The following is a 19,754-nucleotide window of genomic DNA, read 5'->3' as shown; positions in this document are numbered from 1 at the left end:
AACTCAGCACGTCTGCTGACCAGAAGCTTGGTCTGGTCACCTTCTGGATATGCAAACCTCCATCCCTTTGTTGTAGGTTCATATCCGCAGAAGATCATCTTCTGGAACTTAGGACCACCCTGCTTTTGTTGCGCCTTTGGCACCGGCACCAAAGCCGGTGACCCAAACGCATGGAAGAAATGTACCTGCGGCTTCTCTCCGTAGAGCACGAAATGTGGGCTTTCACCTACCACTGAGTTGTAGGACCTATTCATCGTGAATGTCAGTGTTCTCGTCGCCTCCCCCCAAAAGCTCTGAGGCAAACCAGAGTCACACAGCAAAACCTCTGTTGCTCGGACCAGAGCTTCACATCTGAGCTCTGCAACGCCCCTCTCCTGAGGAGCTGTCACCTTGTGACGTATCCCTTTCTGGCGAAAGAACCCCTGCAGAGCAGACCCAGTAAACTGCACATCGGTCACTCTTGAACCCCTGCACCTTGGTGGAGAACCTTAGTTCCACCTCTGCAACCCAATCTTTGATCAGTTGTGGTGCATCTTCTTTCGATTTGAGAGCAAAACACCACGAAACCTGGCTAAAATCGTCCTGCATCGTTAGCAGAAAACTGGCCCCTCCCAGACTCTTTGGCATGGGCCCAAAAAGGTCTGTGTGCACGAGCTCAAAAGGTTTTGTGGTTACCCTCTCCACCCTGGGATAACTGCACCCTTTTACCTTTGCCCTTTTGCATGCCCTACAATGTAGGGATCTGCCACACTCCTGTATTTTGCAACCCTTAGTACACTCCTGCAACATTTGGATATCTTCTAGGGTACCATGTGCCATCTTTTTGTGCCAAGCACAGGCACATGAAACATGAGTGGGAACTGTAGCACGCATAGCTTGAGCCCTCTCAGCATTCCCCTCACCCTTCAGAGGCATTTCCAGAACAAATAGATTATTCTGCCCCTTTGCAACACTGACCAGTTGCTTTCCTCCCCTGGAAATTGTGCAAACATTGTTTTCAAAGCACACCTTATACCCTTCCTGAAACAGACAAGGAACAGATAAAAGACAGTGTTTCATCCCAGGCACCACGTAAACTTCCAGCTGCATCTGTAAAACAGAAACATAAACATTTGCTATGTTAGAAACCGGCATTTGTCTCCCATCAGCTAACACAATATTTTCCCCATCTGAAATAGATCTGCAGTTCCACATCTCGACAGTAGGTGTCTCTGTTACCAGATGCCTGCTAGCTCCAGAGTCAATTATAAAGCGTAGCACTCTCTCCTCCTTGAAGCTGTCCTGCAAAAGTGCCATCGAAGCTGTTAAATGATAAGAACTGTCTTCGCTTCCTGAGTCACGTCCTCCTTGCGATTTCCCACGTCTGCCTGCTCTCCTGGACTGGCTGCCATGGAAACCCGGCTGGTTCCCATGAGAAACGACCTTGGGAACATCCTGCGCAGCCTCTCTGGCTCTCTGGGGGCAGGAGCGACGCAGATGGTCAGGAGAATTGCAAACAAAACAACGACAAGAAAAAGCCTGAACCGTGGAAAAAGCCTGAACCGTGCATTCTGCTGGCCTGGCCCCCCTGCAACTGGAAGAGCTCCCCGTGCCAGCCCTGCCCTCTCTGATCCGGCGTTCCTCCTCATCCTCTAGACGTCCTGTGACGTAAGCAAGCATCAGCATTTGTGGATCCATCGATTCCAAAGATAGACACAAATTGTCATAACTTTTATCCAGAGAGCTGAGCAAAATATAAACCTTCAGCTCCTCAGAAAAGTTTACTTGCAACAGCCTCAGCTGGTTGAACACAGAAAGCATCTCAGTCACATGCTTTCTAATGCTATCGCCAGGACGCAGCTTCATCTCAAACAGGCGCCTGGTGGTGTGTATCTTTGCCCCAGCTGTGGTTCTGTGGTGCACTCTTTCTAAAGCTTGATAAACTTCTTGAGCAGTGTCCAGCCCTTCCACCAAATGTAGCTGGGAACCATCCAAACTGAGCACTATAGCTCCCAGGGCTCTCTGATTTTTTTCTCTGCGACGCGTGAGCAGCCGCAACCTCTGCTGCCGAAGCACCAGCCGCTGTGGTGGTAGTGGAGGCCCTTGGACTGCCTCCCACAAGCCCTTCGCTACCAGCCAGGCCTTCAGCTTCTGACTCCATTCTTCCCAATTTTTTCCATCTAATTTTTCGAATGGGACCACGTATGAATCATGGCCGTCTGCCATCTTCTCCCCCAGGGCCCAGCGTACTCACGTTCCCAGTAGTCGTTTTCCGGCACCCGGCTCAGCAGATCAGCTCTTTTCCCAGCGAGTTCCTCTGCCCCAGACACAGGCAGGACTCCAGCTGGCCCCAGCGTCTTCTCAGCTGACTTCAAACACACACCGGCACACCGGCGCAACAGCTTCAAAGCAGTAATTAGCGACCCATAACCTGTGGAAAATGTGGCGTAGCTAATTGGATTGGACCCCAATTAGGCGCAGCTGCTTGAATGGAAGCCCGGCACACTTCCGTCTGGCGCTTCTCTGCTCCCGGTCCTCCGACCTCCGTCAGCCACAGTTTCAGAGTTTACCTGCAGCGTGCTGTTGCTCCCCGGTGTTAAGCAGATCAAACACACGTAGGCGTCAGTGTGTTTGTAACTCAGTCTTTATTCAAGCAGTTAAACAATTACAGAGCTTTCCTGGGCTCAGAGTGCACATTTTGCTTCTGTCTCTTTCGGAAGCAGAGACAAACAGGCAGTGAGAAAAGCCACTCCTTCCTTCTAGTCACACCTTAGGAATGGAGAGACGTCACTCAGAACTCCTTAACCCTGTGAGTTCTGAAACTAGCCACAAAAGCCATGACTGTTTAAAGAGGTACAGTACTATTTTCTATATATGGTGCGGATGTGGCCCTAGAGTCTCACAGTAATGAGAGAAGACAGGCATTTTGATTGTAAAATAATTATAATTTTTAAAAATTAAACACTGACGGGTAAACTTTCATAGCACGTGACAAAGAAAACAGGAAAGGCCAGGGGTGAAATTCAACACTGAGCTCTTCTAAGTGTTCAATTTGCCCAAGCATTTCAGCTTGCCAAACAGAACAATACCCCTTTGTCCCATGTTCTGCTTTGGGAGTTTTACTGATGCCCTATAAGCTATTTTTGGGGGGTGCAGGTGGGGTGCAAGGGAGGAAAGGGAAGGCCCGGCTGAGCAAGTGGGTGTTCTCATGCAAAGCTTCTATTTACAGGACTGCTGAGGTGAATTCCACCCATGGTGTCTTTTTATTTCTTTTTAGGTAAGTGGCACTATTTTATTACCCACTCAGACTTTTTTTTTTTTAAATACAAAATCATTTATGCACATAGGATCTTTGTCAAATGAGAAAGGGAGAAGAGGAATATCTAAAAAGAAATTAGACAAATGATGGAACTAGTTCCTTGAACTTGGGAGAGTAGGAGTGGGGAAAGAGTACCCAAATCTAATAAACAAATTTAAGTGTCCTTTGAATCTCCTCACCTTTAATCCCTTCTTCAAAACCATTTGGCTGAGCTAATGATATCTACCCCCAGGGTCTTCCCTTCTGAGTGCATTTCAAAAATTTGTTATAAGGTTAAATACAGTTGTAGAGTGCAATAATAACTATGATGGAGAAAGAAACTAAGAAGTGCTGGCAAGGGAGAAAAATTGTTTTCACGTGAGACTGGAAATGAGATAGAGAGTTGATGAGGCGGAGAAGTGGCCACCACAGATGATAAGAATGTCAGCTGTGGTGAGACTGTGTGAAGGAGACTCTGTAGCAAATGAACTCTTGGAGTAAACAGAAGTGAAGTCTATGGTAGTGGAGAATATAGAATTAAGCCCTGTAATAAATCTGAGAACCTTGCAGCTGACTTAGAGGAAGCTGACATCCAGCCTTTCATTTTTCTCTTGTGCAATGTAAGGGCTAGGCAAAAGATAATTTTCCTATAAATTAATACAATAAAATGACCTATATTCATCAACAGTCCCATTTATGCTTATGACTTGACTTCTTTCAGTGCATATGAATGTGTGTGAATAAAAAGACTTGTGAGGGGAAACCATTCCTATTATAGATAAAATTATGTAAGCCGGGTTGTGTGTATTCCATGCTTGCAAACTTCAAATTCTGCTGAAAGATAATCCAAATTCTGCACTAACAGCATGATCTGCATCCTCTCTATACAATAAGCAAATCCACCCATTTTTTCTCATTTTGTGCAGCTTATATTCCCCATAAAAGTGCCAAAGTGCAAAATCTGGCACTTTCCCCTGAAATATTTCATGCTGCTGCCACCACCCCTCCATTCCTGCCATGTCTCCATCTTCAGTATCAACAAATACTCAAGTGAGCCTACGCACCCAAATGCCCCATAGCAAATGAAATTATGCTATTTCATGACAGGTGACATGCTGATATTTTCAAACATTAATAATTAAACCATATGACATCAGCCAGCCATGGAAAGTGACACCAGTGCTACCCTGTGCCTACATACAGGCGAGAAATGTACAAATGTTTCAACTGGGATTCCAATATATGTATGTGTGCCATGGGCATCTACTTACCAATTGGCTGCTCATTGTGTATCCCAAATGTGCTGTACTGTGTATTTGCAATCTCTGATTTAGCATCAATGTTGTAACAACACATCTCCATGTATTTATCAGGAATGCATGTGGTAGTGTGGAATGGTGGAAGAGGAGCATGGCAATTGAACGTTTTTACTTGAAATGCTGAATTTTACTTTTACTTTAATGTATTAACATGGTTTTAAATTTTAATAAAATATACCTGTAATTTTGTTTTACTACTTATTAATGACATGCAAGACAATAATCACAATATGAGCAACCTGCAGATGAATCACAATTGCCTAAGAACCAACCAGGGGTGCCAACTTCAATAAAATATTGGGCGGGGCTAGGTTAGCCCCACCCTGCATTATTGATCACAAGCACACCATTTGAATGGCAGTGCCCATCAACTTTGAGGGGCCCAGACCCCTCAAATATTTTATTGGGGAGGGGGCAGAGGGACCTCAGCCCGTAGGAGTTGGCTCCTATGCTAAGCACAAATACTGTGAAGCTATGAAGAAAGATGTCTGCACTGTAAACACATAGCAGCAACATAGTTACTGAACCAAATACTCAAAAAGACACTATATATCCTCATTGGTTTTCAAATAATTAAAGACCACTGTCTACCCATTATTTCCACTCTCAATTTCCAATTTATTTCCATCGTGATTTCTTCTCAGGACTGTCAGCCTTGTTACTATTAGAATTGCTGGCTGTCAGGTTTTTAAACGCTCAGTCCCTGATGATTTTAAATGGACTATTCCTTAGAGCCAATAATTTTAAAAAGACAGTAATCCTTGTTATCATGTTTAGGAATAATATTCTCTACATCAAAGCACCAGGTAGGACCTGAGAACATCCAATGACCCTTTCAATTGTATGAATCTGTTCTCTGTTAAGGAGTTGTTGTCACTCCCTGGAAAAGTGGAGATGACAGGAAGAGTCACTGGATAGCAACTGAACGGTGGTTGGTTAGAATGACATTTTTATTACTGCAGTTTTATCCTGTTCTTCCTCTTAGGAGATTCAGACAGCATGCAGGGTCAGCACCTCACCACCAAGGCAGGTCACCAGGTCAGCTACAAGGCCAAGTGGGACTTTGAATTAACTACTGCACCACACTGACTCTTATTGTAAACACTTGGTTCTTTAGTGTATCAGCAGAAAAATAAGGATATCTCGATTCTTCCCAATGACAGGGGACAAGCAGCGGTCCAGCAAACCTGCTACCATTTTTCTTTTCACATTTAAGTGCTCAACAGAGAATATTAAGGGAGCTTATGACCGATGTAATGAAGTACTATAGATACTTGGGGTTCTAGCACTTGCAGATTTAGGTTCAAAACAACCTCCCCCCCCCCATGCTTTCAATCATTACCTGCATTTCTTAACAAAGATTTCAGTGGGTTGCAGAAGGCTGCAGAAAACAGACCCATTTCAAAGGAACAGCCACTTAGGGGCTAATCAGATATGACTTCCTGAATCTTGAAAAAGAGGGATCAAGTCTTGCTAGTGAAGCGACTAAAATTGAAAAATATGGGGCCCATAGGACAAATTGACCCACCTCAAAATACACAAATGCATTTCAAGGTGAGGTCCCTCACCCCTAAAAATGGCCTCCTGCTCATATTTTAAATGAAGAATATTATACATTTATGTACCTATTTGCTGCCTATTGTAGTTTCCAGTCCACCGTCCAGGCATTCGGAAAGGCAGCTGCCAGCTGCTGTGTTGGCACATGTTTGTTGATAGCTGAAATTGACTTGGATGTTATAGAACAATATCCTGACTCCTGAGTCCTTTTGACTGCAGCAATCAATCTACTCGCAAATTTCCAAGTCAGAAGAACTCACATACACCCCAAGGGCAGGGCATGCATCATGCAAATGTGACCTTTAAAAATGCAAATCACGAGTCCAGACTGTTGAAGGGGAAAATTCTCTCATAAACAACAAGCCAATCAACCAATTTGCAGGTTGGGGGGGGGGAGTGGGGGCATGGCTGGCTGCCAAAGAGTCCCTGGACCAAAAGAGAGAGCAGATAGCAAGGTTCAAGGAAATCTGGGGTAGACATAAATGCAGTATTCATGAATGCAGCTGGAGTGGAAGTGAGCAGAGGCTGGAGAAAAGGACAGTGAGTGAAGGGGTGTCATTTTCTCACCCACATGGACCCCCAGGAAGCTCACCAAGTCTGCTGTACCTGTGTGAATACGGCAGATGACTGATGAATAGGACACAGCTGTGGGCAGCCTGAGGTTGTTTCATGCACCTGTGGGCCTGCTCATAAAAAGCAAGCCTAAAGTAAAAGACTAGGGTGATATCAGCTGTTTTGTAGAATCATTATTCCTTGTTAAATTTTGTGGGAGAGTTGGAACTGATATTGATTTATATGCATTAGTAATGATGTACTAATGCAACATTCCCCCCCCCCCATGTAACTGTTCATTTTGGTAAAAATTTCTTGTTGTCTAATGTGACCTTAGTTTTCCATGCACCACTTAGAAATAATTTAATATATTAAGTAGTCTAAAACGGTCTAAGTAAAGAAACGAATAATATTCTGCTAAGGTGGGTGCAGATTGGTTACTTGGCTAGGAACCAGTGTTTAGTATGTAGGATCTGGAAAAGGAAATGGGAAGTGAGGGTCTAGGGAAGGATGAGGTGTTTCCTGACTTCTTATACATTTATAATTTATTTGCTACACTTATATCCCTCCCTTTTTATGATGCAACTTGGGGCAGCCAGCACAGAGTTCCCAGGCGACCTCCTACCCAGGCACTGACCAGACCCAGAACTGCTGCTTCATATGACTTTAAGACCATACGTTATCTTCCAGACCAGACTATTCGTGGTGCAGGGTGAGGATCTGGAACTAAAAACAAATCTTTGTCTGCAAAGCCGGTTGAAGAGGTGAGAGAACTGTACCTTAAAGGCCCTTGTGGTGGTCAACCTTGGGATGGGGTATAGAGTGTGTGAAGCAACCTTCTTCCCACACAGACTATTTTGTCCTCTTAAGGGCTTGGAGGTTGAATAAGAATGGAGCTAGAAAACATTGCAAGGAAGAGGAGGGTGCAGTGCACAAGCTGAGTTACTGAATCAAGTGAGGAGAGGAAGAAGACCTACTAGACCCGCCATTTTCACAAATAAATCTGGACAGTGGTGCACTTGGGTAATTTCAGACCCCCTCCAAGTGTCCCTATTTTCCAGAGATGTCTCTGATTTAGAGAATCCGTCCCAGTTTCCATTTTGTACCTGAAATGTCCCTCTTTTCCTCAGGATATCAGTTTTTTCATTGGAGAAATGTTGGAGGCTATGGAGTTATCTGACCCCCGAGCTGTCTAAGGCAATCCTATATAGACAAGGTTTTTTAAAATGTTTAATGTTTTGTTATGTTTTTATATATGTTGGAAGCTGCCCAGAGTGGCTGGGGCAACCCAGTAAGATGTGAGGGGTATAAATAGTAAGATTATCATTATGGAATGGGACGTCCCTATTTTCATCGAAGAAATGTTGGAGGGTATGTAATTTTACCCTCTAGATTTAGTAGTCTCACAGGGAAGTGGGTGGGCTCTTCAGGTGGCAATGGGATTACAGCTACATGGGATATACAGTCGTGTGTAAATAAATAAACAAACCAGCATGTATTATATTCAAATTGCACTACGCCCACCCTCTGACCATCCCACTGGGTGGTGGCCCTAAGCCCTATATTCCTGCCCTAACTGTACCGCACAATTCAGAGAGGAAACCCATCTCTGCTTGTAGAAGCAGTAGCTGCATTTTATGGAAAGACTCTTACCGCAGTGAGGCTCTGCATCCTTGTGCATGTCAAAGGCAGTCTTTCCTCACAGTGCATCTCTCTTAGCTTGCAAAGCAACAAGCTTCCGTTAGGGTGATATATTATTAGTATCGTTTCATTTTCAGGGTCACAGGCACTTTGGCTGTTGCGCAAATAAAGCAGGTCTGTTTTCTTTTGGTGATCATGTAACGGGGCCGATCCAATCACAGAGGTCTCTCTTCGGGTCTTTCCACCCACCACTTGCTTTCTTCCTTCTCTGGGAATGAAATTGAATCCGAAAACCACATTAATACACTCCTAGCTCATACAGTCCCTTTAGATTTCCTGCTACTGTAATGGAACACATTGTCAGATTTTGTTTACATTCAGATATTTTTGGAGAGAGAAAAACTCATTCCAACCTGATTGTTTCATGTATCATTCTTCCCCACCAAACTTAATTAGATTTCATTTAAACAATTAAAGTAAATGAGAAAAGCATTCATTGTAAATAAGATTGCCCCATAAACAATTTATAGTCAAACAGCTTCATATCCCTAAGGCCAGTAAAAATAATACCTGCAGCAAGCAATGCACAAACAGGAAGGGGGAAATAGCTTAGGAATCCAAGGATAGAAGAAAATTGCTTAACTGTGTTTTTTAAAAGGGTTTCTAACCCTCATGCAAATTCATCAGAACTTGCTAAGGTGTCTGGTGACCAGGATATTGGACTTTTATCTCCTTGCATATCTTATGACCTCTCCACAAACTCAAGCGCTTTCCCGTTTGCCACCATATATGCCCATACCCACGCTACACCTCTCATATTATAATTTTTTATATACAGTACCGGTAAGTTTTTGACATATAAAATAACTCATTCTCTCATTTTTATTTTTCTTCCATAAAAAAGCAAACAAAATAAATGCACAACATCAAAGTATATATATTAAAAATGTGGAGTCAATATTCCAGATTCACCCTTTTGAAAAACAGTAAGGTAAAAAGCTAAGTTCTTCCATGAATTTAGTGTTGGATGAGTCAAGCAAAAACTGCATTGCCCAAGCATTCTAATAGGTGCATTTTGCAGTTTTAGCAGTTTACTGATATCTTTACCCTTTTCTTCTGTATAGCAGATAACTAGTCTGAAGCTTGTGCTGTTTCCGAAAGAAAAGGGAAAAAAGTCTGAGTTGGTGGGTGATGGCTTGTCTTCTAAAGGCTGCATATAATTAATAACTCAGAAATATAATTCATATTTATTTATTTTTCCATCAGAAAGAGGCAAGCAAATTAAACAAACCTAGGAGAAAAATGAAAACTGAGTAGACGTACACAGACATTTTGCTATAAGGGTCCTTGACTACCTTTAACTCTGCCAACAAAGCGGAATTCAAGGTTTTGTGCAAACAGTGTATCCTGCTTATCTTGCACACCCTGTCATAAAAAGGCACAGGCAAGCTGCTCCGTTTGAGACAAAATAATGTTTTGCAGACCCTTGCCCTTTTTGTGTCCTCCCCCTTTTTACAGTTGTTCAGCTGTGCTCCTCTCTGCTTTACTTTTACCAAGCTTGCCTGCAAAATCTTTCCCCAAATAAAAGTTGGCATCTTCCAAGAATGCAATTGCCATGTCATCACCCTCTCGCTCAACACCCAGCAAAATGGGGTATTTTATAAGTGGTCAGTAGTTGTCACAAACTAGCACTATGCCAGTGGCTCTTTAAAAGACGAGGGGGAAGTACATCACTGGCACAAAGATGCATTAACCACCCACTACACCAAAGCCAACCTAGCAGTTCAAAAGCATGTCAAAGTGCAAGTAGATAAATAGGTACCACTCCGGCAGGAAGGTAAACGGCGTTTCCGTGCGCTGCTCTGATTTGCCAGAAGCGGCTTAGTCATGCTCGCCACATGACCCGGAAGATGTACGCCGGCTCCTTCGGCCAATAAAGCGAGATGAGCATTGCAACCCCAGAGTCGGTCACGACTGGACCTAATGGTCAGGGGTTTCTTTACCTTTACACCGAAGCATCTAGGCTCTGCTAGCTAGATTTGATGAGTCACAATGGGCAGGGATTGAGAGGGCATATAGTCAGTCATAGGTATGCTTGCAGCAATGGGGGTTATCACATGTGGACTAGAAAACAGAGAAGGTGCCCCTTATTGGCAGGAAATCTTCCAAAGCCCTTGGCTGCTTCTATATGGTGTTTCAGCCAATCAAGTGTGACTTCCAAATCTTCCAAAATCTTCCAAAGCCCTTGGCTGCTTCTATATGGTGTTTCAGCCAATCAAGTGTGACTCTATGAACTGGGCAAAGGCAGGATAAATTTCTTTCTAATAAGGCACAGGAGTTGTAGCTACAAGCCATTTCTTGGTGTGAAATTTCTACCTACAGCCAGCTATGGTTATTATTTATATAACATCATCAGAGTGCACAGTACTGTACACAGTACTGGCGCTAGCGAAAGGTCCCTGCTCACAAGGAGCTTACAATTCAGGCAGTGAGAAAAATGCAGAGGCAGGGGGAATAGAAGGTGAGTGAGTTGTGTTACACATATTTAAAGTGTGCTGAAGTGGGTTTTGAGGAGGGATTTGATGGATGAGAGAGAGCGAAGTAGAAATATGTTCTTGAGTTCCATTATGAGTGTGCACATAAAGAGAAGAAGCAGAGAGGGCACACAGAAAATTGTGAGGTATACCTCCAATACATATGACATTGAACTAGAATTGTGTGGATAAATTAAGCTTTACTGTAATAGGCATTCGAGTGAGAGCCCCAACTTCATTAACATGTGCAATTCTGCATGATGATCTGATTAGCTATTACAGATCATTTAGCAGCAAATGTATAAAGGCACCACATCCCACATACCAAATATGTACACAGTTAAATTGAAGAAAAGCAAGAGAAAGTGCAATGATAGTCTGGTTTATTTGCAAACAGAGGTCTATAATCCCAAGCAACAGAGGGTAATTTATTTCCATCTGTGACATCTCTGAACAGTTTCTGATAGACAGGCTGAATCCCTCTAATGATAGAGCTGATCTGTAGGTTCTAGTATTTTGGGCCTCTTAGTGCATCACAAAATTAGAACACCCAAAATTTCAATATTCACTGACGGAGGTAGAATTTTCAAGAGAAACATGTAGTTAGTTTCCTGCCCTATGTTTTGCTCATAACACAAATGCAGAGAACACTTGTAGAGGAGAAACACATAGTTCATCTCCTGCCTACCAATTCTCCCATGCAAATACTTTCCCACAGTTGTTTATAAAGCTTTCCCCTCCACACCCTAGCTCTGAATTAATAATTCAAATTGTGAATTTACCTTGTTTGTGGAGCAAATGTTTTCAGCGGAGAATAAGTGGGCATGGAGAAGGGTTTTCCTTCTAATTTCCATATTACCTCAGCAGACGCAGATCTCAAAACACACCCTTGGCGTGATACCATGTAGCTCAGCCCTTTGCAGTGGGCAGTCATGAATGAGCAGCAACTGCCATTGAGAAATCTTTTATATGTGATTAAATTATTCCAGCTCAAATGATCAGGGATAATTTTATCCCATGTAAATTCAGTAAGCACATTATGGAACGCTGTTTATTTAGTGGTTTACCCTCATGTGATCAATGTGATCTAGTGGCCAGAGTGCTGGACCTTGACCCCAGAGAGTAACATTAAAATATTTGTCCAGGCAAGAAGCTCATCATATGATGCTGGATCAGTCCATCTTCATCAGTCTAATTTACCTGATATGGTTCTTGGTAGTCTATGCTGAAAGAAGCAAAGTATGGATACATGGGTTATGTAACTCTACCCCTGTGAAATACAGTGGTACCTCAGGTTAAGTACTTAATTCGTTCCAAACGAATTCGTTCCGATTAAGATGTTATCTATATAAATTAATGCATGGATGTACATGTGCATACATCTATGTATACCATATACTAGCTAAGGGCCCATCAATCATGAAGTGGTGGGTAAGGTCGGTCCTTTTTCCTATGCTTATGCACCACTTCTAACTAAATCCTTTACTACTCCATTCCCACTCACTACTACCCCCTATTTTCTGAGCAGAGAAGCAGGTAAGGGGTTGTTGGTTGTGGGAATGAATTAAGAAAGCCAGACTGCTTTTATAGACCAGAGTCTATTCTGACAAGTTCACCAGATGCTTAGGGGTGGCTTGTGGGGAAAATCAGATGCAGAGCAGACACTCTGCCTCAAATTGGGCAGGCCATCATGAAAAGAACAAGGATTTTTACGCTACCTCAAAAGACTAATACATTTTTTACAGCAGAAGCTTTCCTGTATTGAAGTACCCATCATCAGTTGCATGGAGCGTTTTTCTCAGTTGGCAGGCATATAGGTGCAAAGAAAGAAAGGTCAGAGGGAAATTAAATGGGGGAAAAAATCAAAGTGTGACAATTATGTCAAAGCTTAGATGTATGTACAGTGAACTCAATGTCCTTTCAAAGTGCACATTTTATTCTCTTGAACAAACACAGCCCTGGTATCCAGGCCAGGTCTTTTGTTTTAAACTAGCCTGTGAAATATAATAGTTGCCCTGATCTCTGCTTTTAAGAAATCAGCTCACCAACAGTGTTTACATTTGAAATAGGAAGGACTTTGGCTTTGATCAGCACAGGAAGAACAAAAGTACAATTAGTCCTAAACTGAAGCGTCAATTGTAGCTTTTTCCCACCTGCACCAACCCCTCTTTTCGTCTACAATAAACAGACATTGTCTGTGGATTCCAGTGCCATTGGCTGTGTCTATATTTGTATTAATTGCTGAGAACTGCAGACATTTATTAAAAAAAAAATAAGTTGGAACTTGCCAATGGTGACTTCATCTCTTGGGATTGCTCCGAATCACAGGCTTTAGTGCATGTCTAGGACAATTGCTCACTGTGCTTTAGATAAGTAATTCTTTTCAACTGGTTACTCCACAATGACATGAAAATTGTGGAATCCAATTTTCCCATTGGGATATTGTAATGGAGTCTATTGGCCTTGGAAGATCTCCCTTCCTTTCCCTGTTTCAGTTAACGTGCAAATATAATTTACTTCCTATTTATAGTTTCATGACCCATTTCATTCTCAGCCAAGATGTCTTTTGAGTGAGATGATTTTAAACGAGATGAACAATTAAACTCTAATGGCCTGCAAAAGCTTTAGGCACTACAAACCACTGTGCATCAACCTGAACTCCTTAGCTGTTTAATTAGGAAAGGCTAGGCCAAAATCTGATGTGAAATCCACCAAGTTTGGGGTGGCGGAGGGGGGGGGGAACCTAAGTGAAGAGAGTTTGGCTTACAAAGTTTAATCTTCTCTACTCTTTATTAAAAACTTGGGAAGTAACTTTAAAAAGAAAAAACAAAAAAATTTCCTTCCAGTAGCACCTTAAAGACCAACTAAGTCAGTTCTTGGTATGAGCTTTCGTGTGCATGCACACTTCTTCAGATACACTCTGCATGCACACGAAAGCTCATACCAAGAACTGACTTAGTTGGTCTTTAAGGTGCTACTGGAAGGAATTTTTTTTTGTTTTGACTATGGCAGACCAACACGGCTACCTATCTGTAACTTTAAAAAGAAATTAAATGCAAATTAGTACAGTGGTACCTCGGGTTACATACGCTTCAGGTTACAGATGCTTCAGGTTACAGACTCTGCTAACCCAGAAATAGTACCTCAGGTTAAGAACTTTGCTTCAGGATGAGAACAGAAATCGTGCTCCGGTGGCGCAGCAGCAGCGGGAGGCCCCATTAGCTAAAGTGGTGCTTCAGGTTAAGAACAGTTTCAGGTTAAGAACGGACCTCCGGAATGTATTAAGTACATAACCTGAGGTACCACTGTATTTGTATCCTTTCATATAAAACAATTTCCAGTGCTTGCTCCTTAAATACCTGCCTGCCTACCTACCTACCTACCTATCTGTAATCTATCAATCTCCTGGTACTTCCATCTGACTGCCTGTCAACAGATGCCCAAGTTTTTCCTAAAGGGAACTTTTTTTCTTCTTTAAAGGACTATGTGCCTTTTGTCTTCTGTCAGATTTGTAGGAAGCTTCCCCCCTAAACTGCCCAAAGAAATTCATTTTAAGGAGTATGTCTTCATGTATATGCAGAATATTTCCTACAAAAGTGTCATATTTGTTTCAAGGAAGGGAGGAAGGAAGGGACTACAATGAAACCACTGGGCTTATTCAGTTTGATCCAGACCAACCATGAACAGAGTTGTGCTCATGCCAACATGCTGAAGGGGAGGAAGGTGAATTATGCAGATTCCTCCTGTTTGTAAACCCCCAGGAAAGCTGCTGTGGGTGACTGGGGGACCCTCCATGTGGGAGGTGACATGGGGACTCTTTTGGGAGTGCAGAATAGAAATTTAATAAAGAAACCAACAAATAAAAAACAGATAATACTGGGGGAAGTTACCTCCATCCCACTTATGGTGGAGGCCTCCACTGTATCTCAGTCATTTGTGCAAATGGAAGGAACCATTCCATTTGTAGGTGAACACATCTTGATTCAACCATAGTTATTTTCTGCCTTCCATTCTGGCAACTGGCAAGGAGGATTAAATGCTCACTCAGCCAATGAAATGTTGGCCAGCTGTCAGTCCTACTTTATGGCTCCTACGTGCCAATATCATCAAGCCACAAAGAGAAGGATTTGTTGCTGCTATACCACAGAAGTGGAACTCCCTTGAAACTTAAATACCACAAGTAGGGATCATTGAGCATTTTGTTCAGTTCCCATTTTAAATCAAGCAATCCTAACAGCACTTCCCAAACTAATATATGGATCAGAACAGATTTATGCTTCAGCTTTCCCTGATTTTTGCATTTCAGTTCTCAGTTGGGAAAAGTACAAAAATACATTTTAAAATGTGCATTTTAGGTTAAAGGAGTTATTTTTGGATACATACTTTACATAAAATGCAGATTTTTCATGTGGTTTAAAAATGGAAATATTGTGTGGAAACATGTCTGAATGGACTTACGGACATAGGAATGAACACGTGTGAAACTGTCCCAGACTGGAAATAATGATCTGTCCATCTCTATTCACAACTACATCAGCCTAAGAACAACAGAAAGGAAAAATGAAGATAGTACTAAGTGGTAAGGACAGGTTCTATAGAGAAAAGAAGGGTGGGGGGAGAAACACCATTCATTTTCCAGACAGCTAATTGTCTGGCTAATAGGAAAGTTCATGCGGAGTCTAATAAAAGAACCTGTTTGGCATGGAACCATTGCTTAGATTTATGTTATGGTTAACAAGCTTACTACCACACAAGGCAAATCACCCTATCATCATTCACTGATTACATAGCAGGGGCTCCAGCAGATTAATGAGTGCCAAATACATAGAAGCAATAATTGGGCCAGAGAAAAAGGAGGAAGTGCATTGAGAATGAAAAGCGGAGTGGGAACTCCTGTGAGGTCTCCTCCCACAGTCTCCCTCGGCAGCACAAAAGTGCACTGTTTTGAGAGTTAGTGTTTCACTAACAGAGCGAAGGCCAGGAGAAAATCACATATGATTTAATAAGTCTGGCAAAGCACCACACACACACACACACAGAGAGAGAGAGAGAGAGAGAGAGAGAGAGAGTACAATCAAACTAAAATTAAGCATTATTCCCATTGAGTTTAATTGAATATATTCAAGGAACCATGATGGGAATGTTGCAGCTCCACTGTTGGGCGGTAGGATGCTTCCAAATACTATTTGCTGGGAATCACACATGGGGATGATGCTGTTGCTCTCAGGTCCTGCTTGCAGGCTTACTGTAGGCATCTGGTTGGCTACTGTAAGAACAGGACGCTGGGCTCATGGGCTTGGGCCCTGATACAGCAGGGCTCTGATGTTCTTGATGTCAGCGGCACTTAAACACATAACTTTGCTAAATGTCCAGGTGGGAAGGATGACCCCCCCCCCACACACTTCCCCTCCCAGCTGTAGATCACCTGAATGACAACTGGGCTTTACAGCAGGTCATCAATGCAGACCTCCCTGCTCGCTAGCATTCAAATGAATACATAAGAGGAAAACCAGGCCACTGGTAGCTTGTTAAAAAGTGAGAATCCAGACCAGATAAAATGTGGAGCCCGAACAAGAGTGAAAAGAAGCAAGATCAAGCAGACAGTGAGTAGAGATTGTTTCTCCACTGAGAATACTCCAGTGACACTCTCGGCTTCATACATGCCGTTTTACGCATACTATATTCAAAAGTGACAGTGTATGTGGGTCAAATCTGTACCACTACTGCCCCCTTTCTATGCATACATCCTATAAGTATTCCAGCAAGTTTGTTAGTTGCTAGATCCAACTTTCATTGCTAACGGACACCCCAAATTGATGGAGTGAAGTAAGGAAAATTTTATCTCCTTTGATGGAGCTGAGACTATTATGAAGCAAGGAACATTCCTTTAAAACCCTGATCTTTCTACAGGTGATTCTCAAGCAGAACTCATCTCACAGAACCTCTTCAGGTGACCTACAGTGCCTCTGCTTGCACTTGAGAAGTTTCTACAAGGTTGTAAGGAAGAACACCAGATTTCAGTTAACCAATGGGCTCTAATCACTTCCCATGCACCTATGTACTCTTCTACAGCTTGTTATTTCCTGCAGGATAGCTTGGTTGGTAGAGCATGAGACTCTTAATCTCAGCGTTGTGGGGCTCAGCCCCACGTTGGGCAAAAATATTCCTGCATTGCAGGGGGTTGGACTAGATGACCCTTGTATTCCCTTCCAACTTTACAATTCTGCAGATCTATGTACTGGCAAGAAGTAGCCCAGGTAGAGAGGCTGTGGGTTTTATTTCATTACAGATTTCCTGAATTTATCTGCATCTTCCACCAGATGGAGCAGAGGAGTCAAGAGAAACAGCTTTAGGAAGACTCTTTTGTTACTTGTAACTTGCCTTAACAGTTAGGCAAGACAGTGGCAAGGAGACTTTTGTTCTTTCCCCACAGGGACTTTGAAAACATGGAAGCGGAGACTGGAGATGCTTGACCTTTCCGGTGTGACTAGCGAGAACGGTTAGCAGAAATGGTTTTTAGTCACCAGCACAGCAGCTTCAGGCAATCTGGCCTACAAAATGTTGAATAAAGGCAGCAATTAGAGCATATTTTCAATCTTTTATTCTTTTTGATCAAATTGGAAATCACAAAAAATATAATAAATCCCATGGAGACACAATGTCCAGATCACCCTCACCTCACAGAATCTGCACATAATTACGGACTTTTAAAAGCTAGTTCTAGTAATGCTGTTATTTTCTTACATCACTGACAAGGGGCTAAACATTTTTTTTTTAAGCACAACTTGCTTCTATATAATTCTAAAAAAATTATACTTTCCTTTTGTAGTTAACTCACATAGACAAGCCTTTGGAACGTAAACAAGTATTGTTGCATGATGTTTCTTCATATCAAAAATATCAGTGCCTCTGTCAACAGTCAAATGGAATGCTTAGCAAATACGCAGTTCCTATGGTCAGATCATAAATTAAGTAGAACCTTATTTATACCTGCGCTACACCACTCCTATGCTTACAGGAGCATTGGACAACGTGAGAGCAAACACATACACTGAGAGACATTCGGTGCTTGATATGTGCCGAATGCAGAGACATTTGTTTGAAATAACCCACACATTCTATAAAGATATGTAAACAGTACGGCAGATTAAAAAAAACAAAAACAGAACTAAAACCACCCCTACAGTCAGTTAAGATCTGAAATGGCCAATCAATGCTTCTTCATTATTTCCCTATTATCCCTGAGCACCTTAAAAATTGCCCCCCCACCATCTCTCTAGGAAGGAATTGTAACCTTGCAAGACCGCAACAGCATGTCCCAGTCACAACTAGTCGTCTTACCAGTTTGGCACTGCTGAGCACAACTAGAAATGCACACACACTGTTCCTGGAAAAGGCCCCACTTACAAAAGATGCTTGCATGATAATTGTGGCAGATCTGTCATTCAGACTCCACACACTACCCTGTTCTGGCAGATGTCCCATTAGCCATGCAGAGCGGGAGTGAGCAGTGCAGGCTGATGTCTGCTTAGTACGTGGACTATAAGGACTGAAAGTGCACTTAATCACACCTGGTTCCTGAAATAAGTGCTGTGCACACAACTGCACCTGAAGAGGTTTGGGGCAGAGTCCACCGGGACCACAAAGCTCTGTCAGTTTCCATGGAACTTGCTCCTGATGGATCCATTGCACCTTCCTTTCATCCTCACCCTCCAATTTTTAAAAGCCATTTCACATATAATATTCTTCAAAAATTAAAAAAAATGCAGAAATCACCTTGTCAGGGGAAATCACTATCAAACCTACAGATTACAAAAAAGATTGCATAGGAGTATCAAATGGGCATAGGTGCATCAAATGGAGAGAAAACGCTCTTCTTTTCGTTTTCCATAACAGAATATGGCAACAATGATGTCATTTATTTTTTTCCTTTTAAAAATCAAATGATCTCACTTTATTTCAAAATTGTACAAAATGGCAAATGGCTGTTTGTAAAAAAAACACCAAAGTCTCTCTTTTTAAAAAGATGTGGAATCCCAGGCATTGTACCAGTGGCCCTGAGACCATTCACAGTGCAGTGGAAATCATCGCGTGAGGCAGAAATTACAACTCATCTTTCCTCTTCCCTATCTTTTCATGGTCCCGTTCTCTGAGCGTCCGCATGAAAGTCGAGAATCCAGACTCCTAGAATGTGAGAGGTAAAGAAAGGCATTGGTTGCATAGTGAAACTGGAACACAGGACTCCAACTCATCTTCTACAGGCAAATGAACATGCAGTAGCACAGGGAGAGTTAAAAGGAGCAGGTAAGGCAGGTCCTTGTATTTATATGACAAGTGACCATTTGGTCACAAACTGAACACTTCCCTTAAGTAAAAGCAACACTCTACAGCATCACGGTTGCTCTGAATGGATGGATGGGGTCAGAGTGGGAGTTAAGTGCTTCATCACTCTTCCAGAATCCTATGTGAAGGATGCATGGTGTGCACTGCTGCTGCCGCCTTCCTCTCCCCTGGCTCACTCTTGCCACACAACTTCCCCCAATTCCAGTCTGCTAACACCCACTCCTGGTCTTGGCTCACTATTTTCAAAAGCCTCCTGCCTCCACCACTAGAAACTGTATAATCTTCCTTCCTCAGAGTGGTAATCTCACAGTTCAGTCCCCACACTGCCCACACTTGGTCTTATGTCCTTCATTATCTCAGTCCCCTCTTAAAAGCTTCCTCTGCTGCCAAGCCATTTTTGAGATGGAATAATCACTATAAGGAAAAGCTTCCAGCTAAACTCATCAGATGATTAAACCGCCTTGTGAAAGCTCCCCCATGTGAAAGCACTTGAAAGGTGTAACCACATTCTGAAACAAGTCATTACTAAAA

The 19,754-nt window shown here is 42.5% G+C and overlaps 2 protein-coding genes across 4 annotated transcripts in view; both read right to left on the bottom strand.

Annotated features, from left to right (window-relative positions):
* Positions 1-15,413, bottom strand: part of SEC22A (SEC22 homolog A, vesicle trafficking protein) — a 42,957-nt gene extending 27,544 nt beyond the window's left edge. The window contains exon 1 of the transcript XR_014567006.1: positions 15,339-15,413. The gene's annotated coding sequence lies outside the window, so the exon portion shown is untranslated. The remainder of the gene's footprint in view (positions 1-15,338) is intronic.
* A 2,045-nt stretch (positions 15,414-17,458) lies between these two features.
* Positions 17,459-19,754, bottom strand: part of PDIA5 (protein disulfide isomerase family A member 5) — a 142,265-nt gene continuing 139,969 nt past the window's right edge. For all 3 annotated transcript variants that reach the window (XM_083744371.1, XM_083744370.1, XM_083744372.1), the window contains exon 17: positions 17,459-19,064. In XM_083744371.1, the coding sequence (XP_083600497.1) occupies positions 18,984-19,064 (81 nt within the window). In that variant the 3' untranslated portion in view covers positions 17,459-18,983. The remainder of the gene's footprint in view (positions 19,065-19,754) is intronic.

This window comes from Podarcis gaigeae (genome assembly GCF_964106915.1).
Source record: "Podarcis gaigeae genome assembly, chromosome: 1".
In the NCBI taxonomy this organism is placed as follows: Eukaryota; Metazoa; Chordata; class Lepidosauria; order Squamata; family Lacertidae; genus Podarcis; species Podarcis gaigeae.
This window is presented reverse-complemented; position numbering and strand designations above follow the sequence as displayed.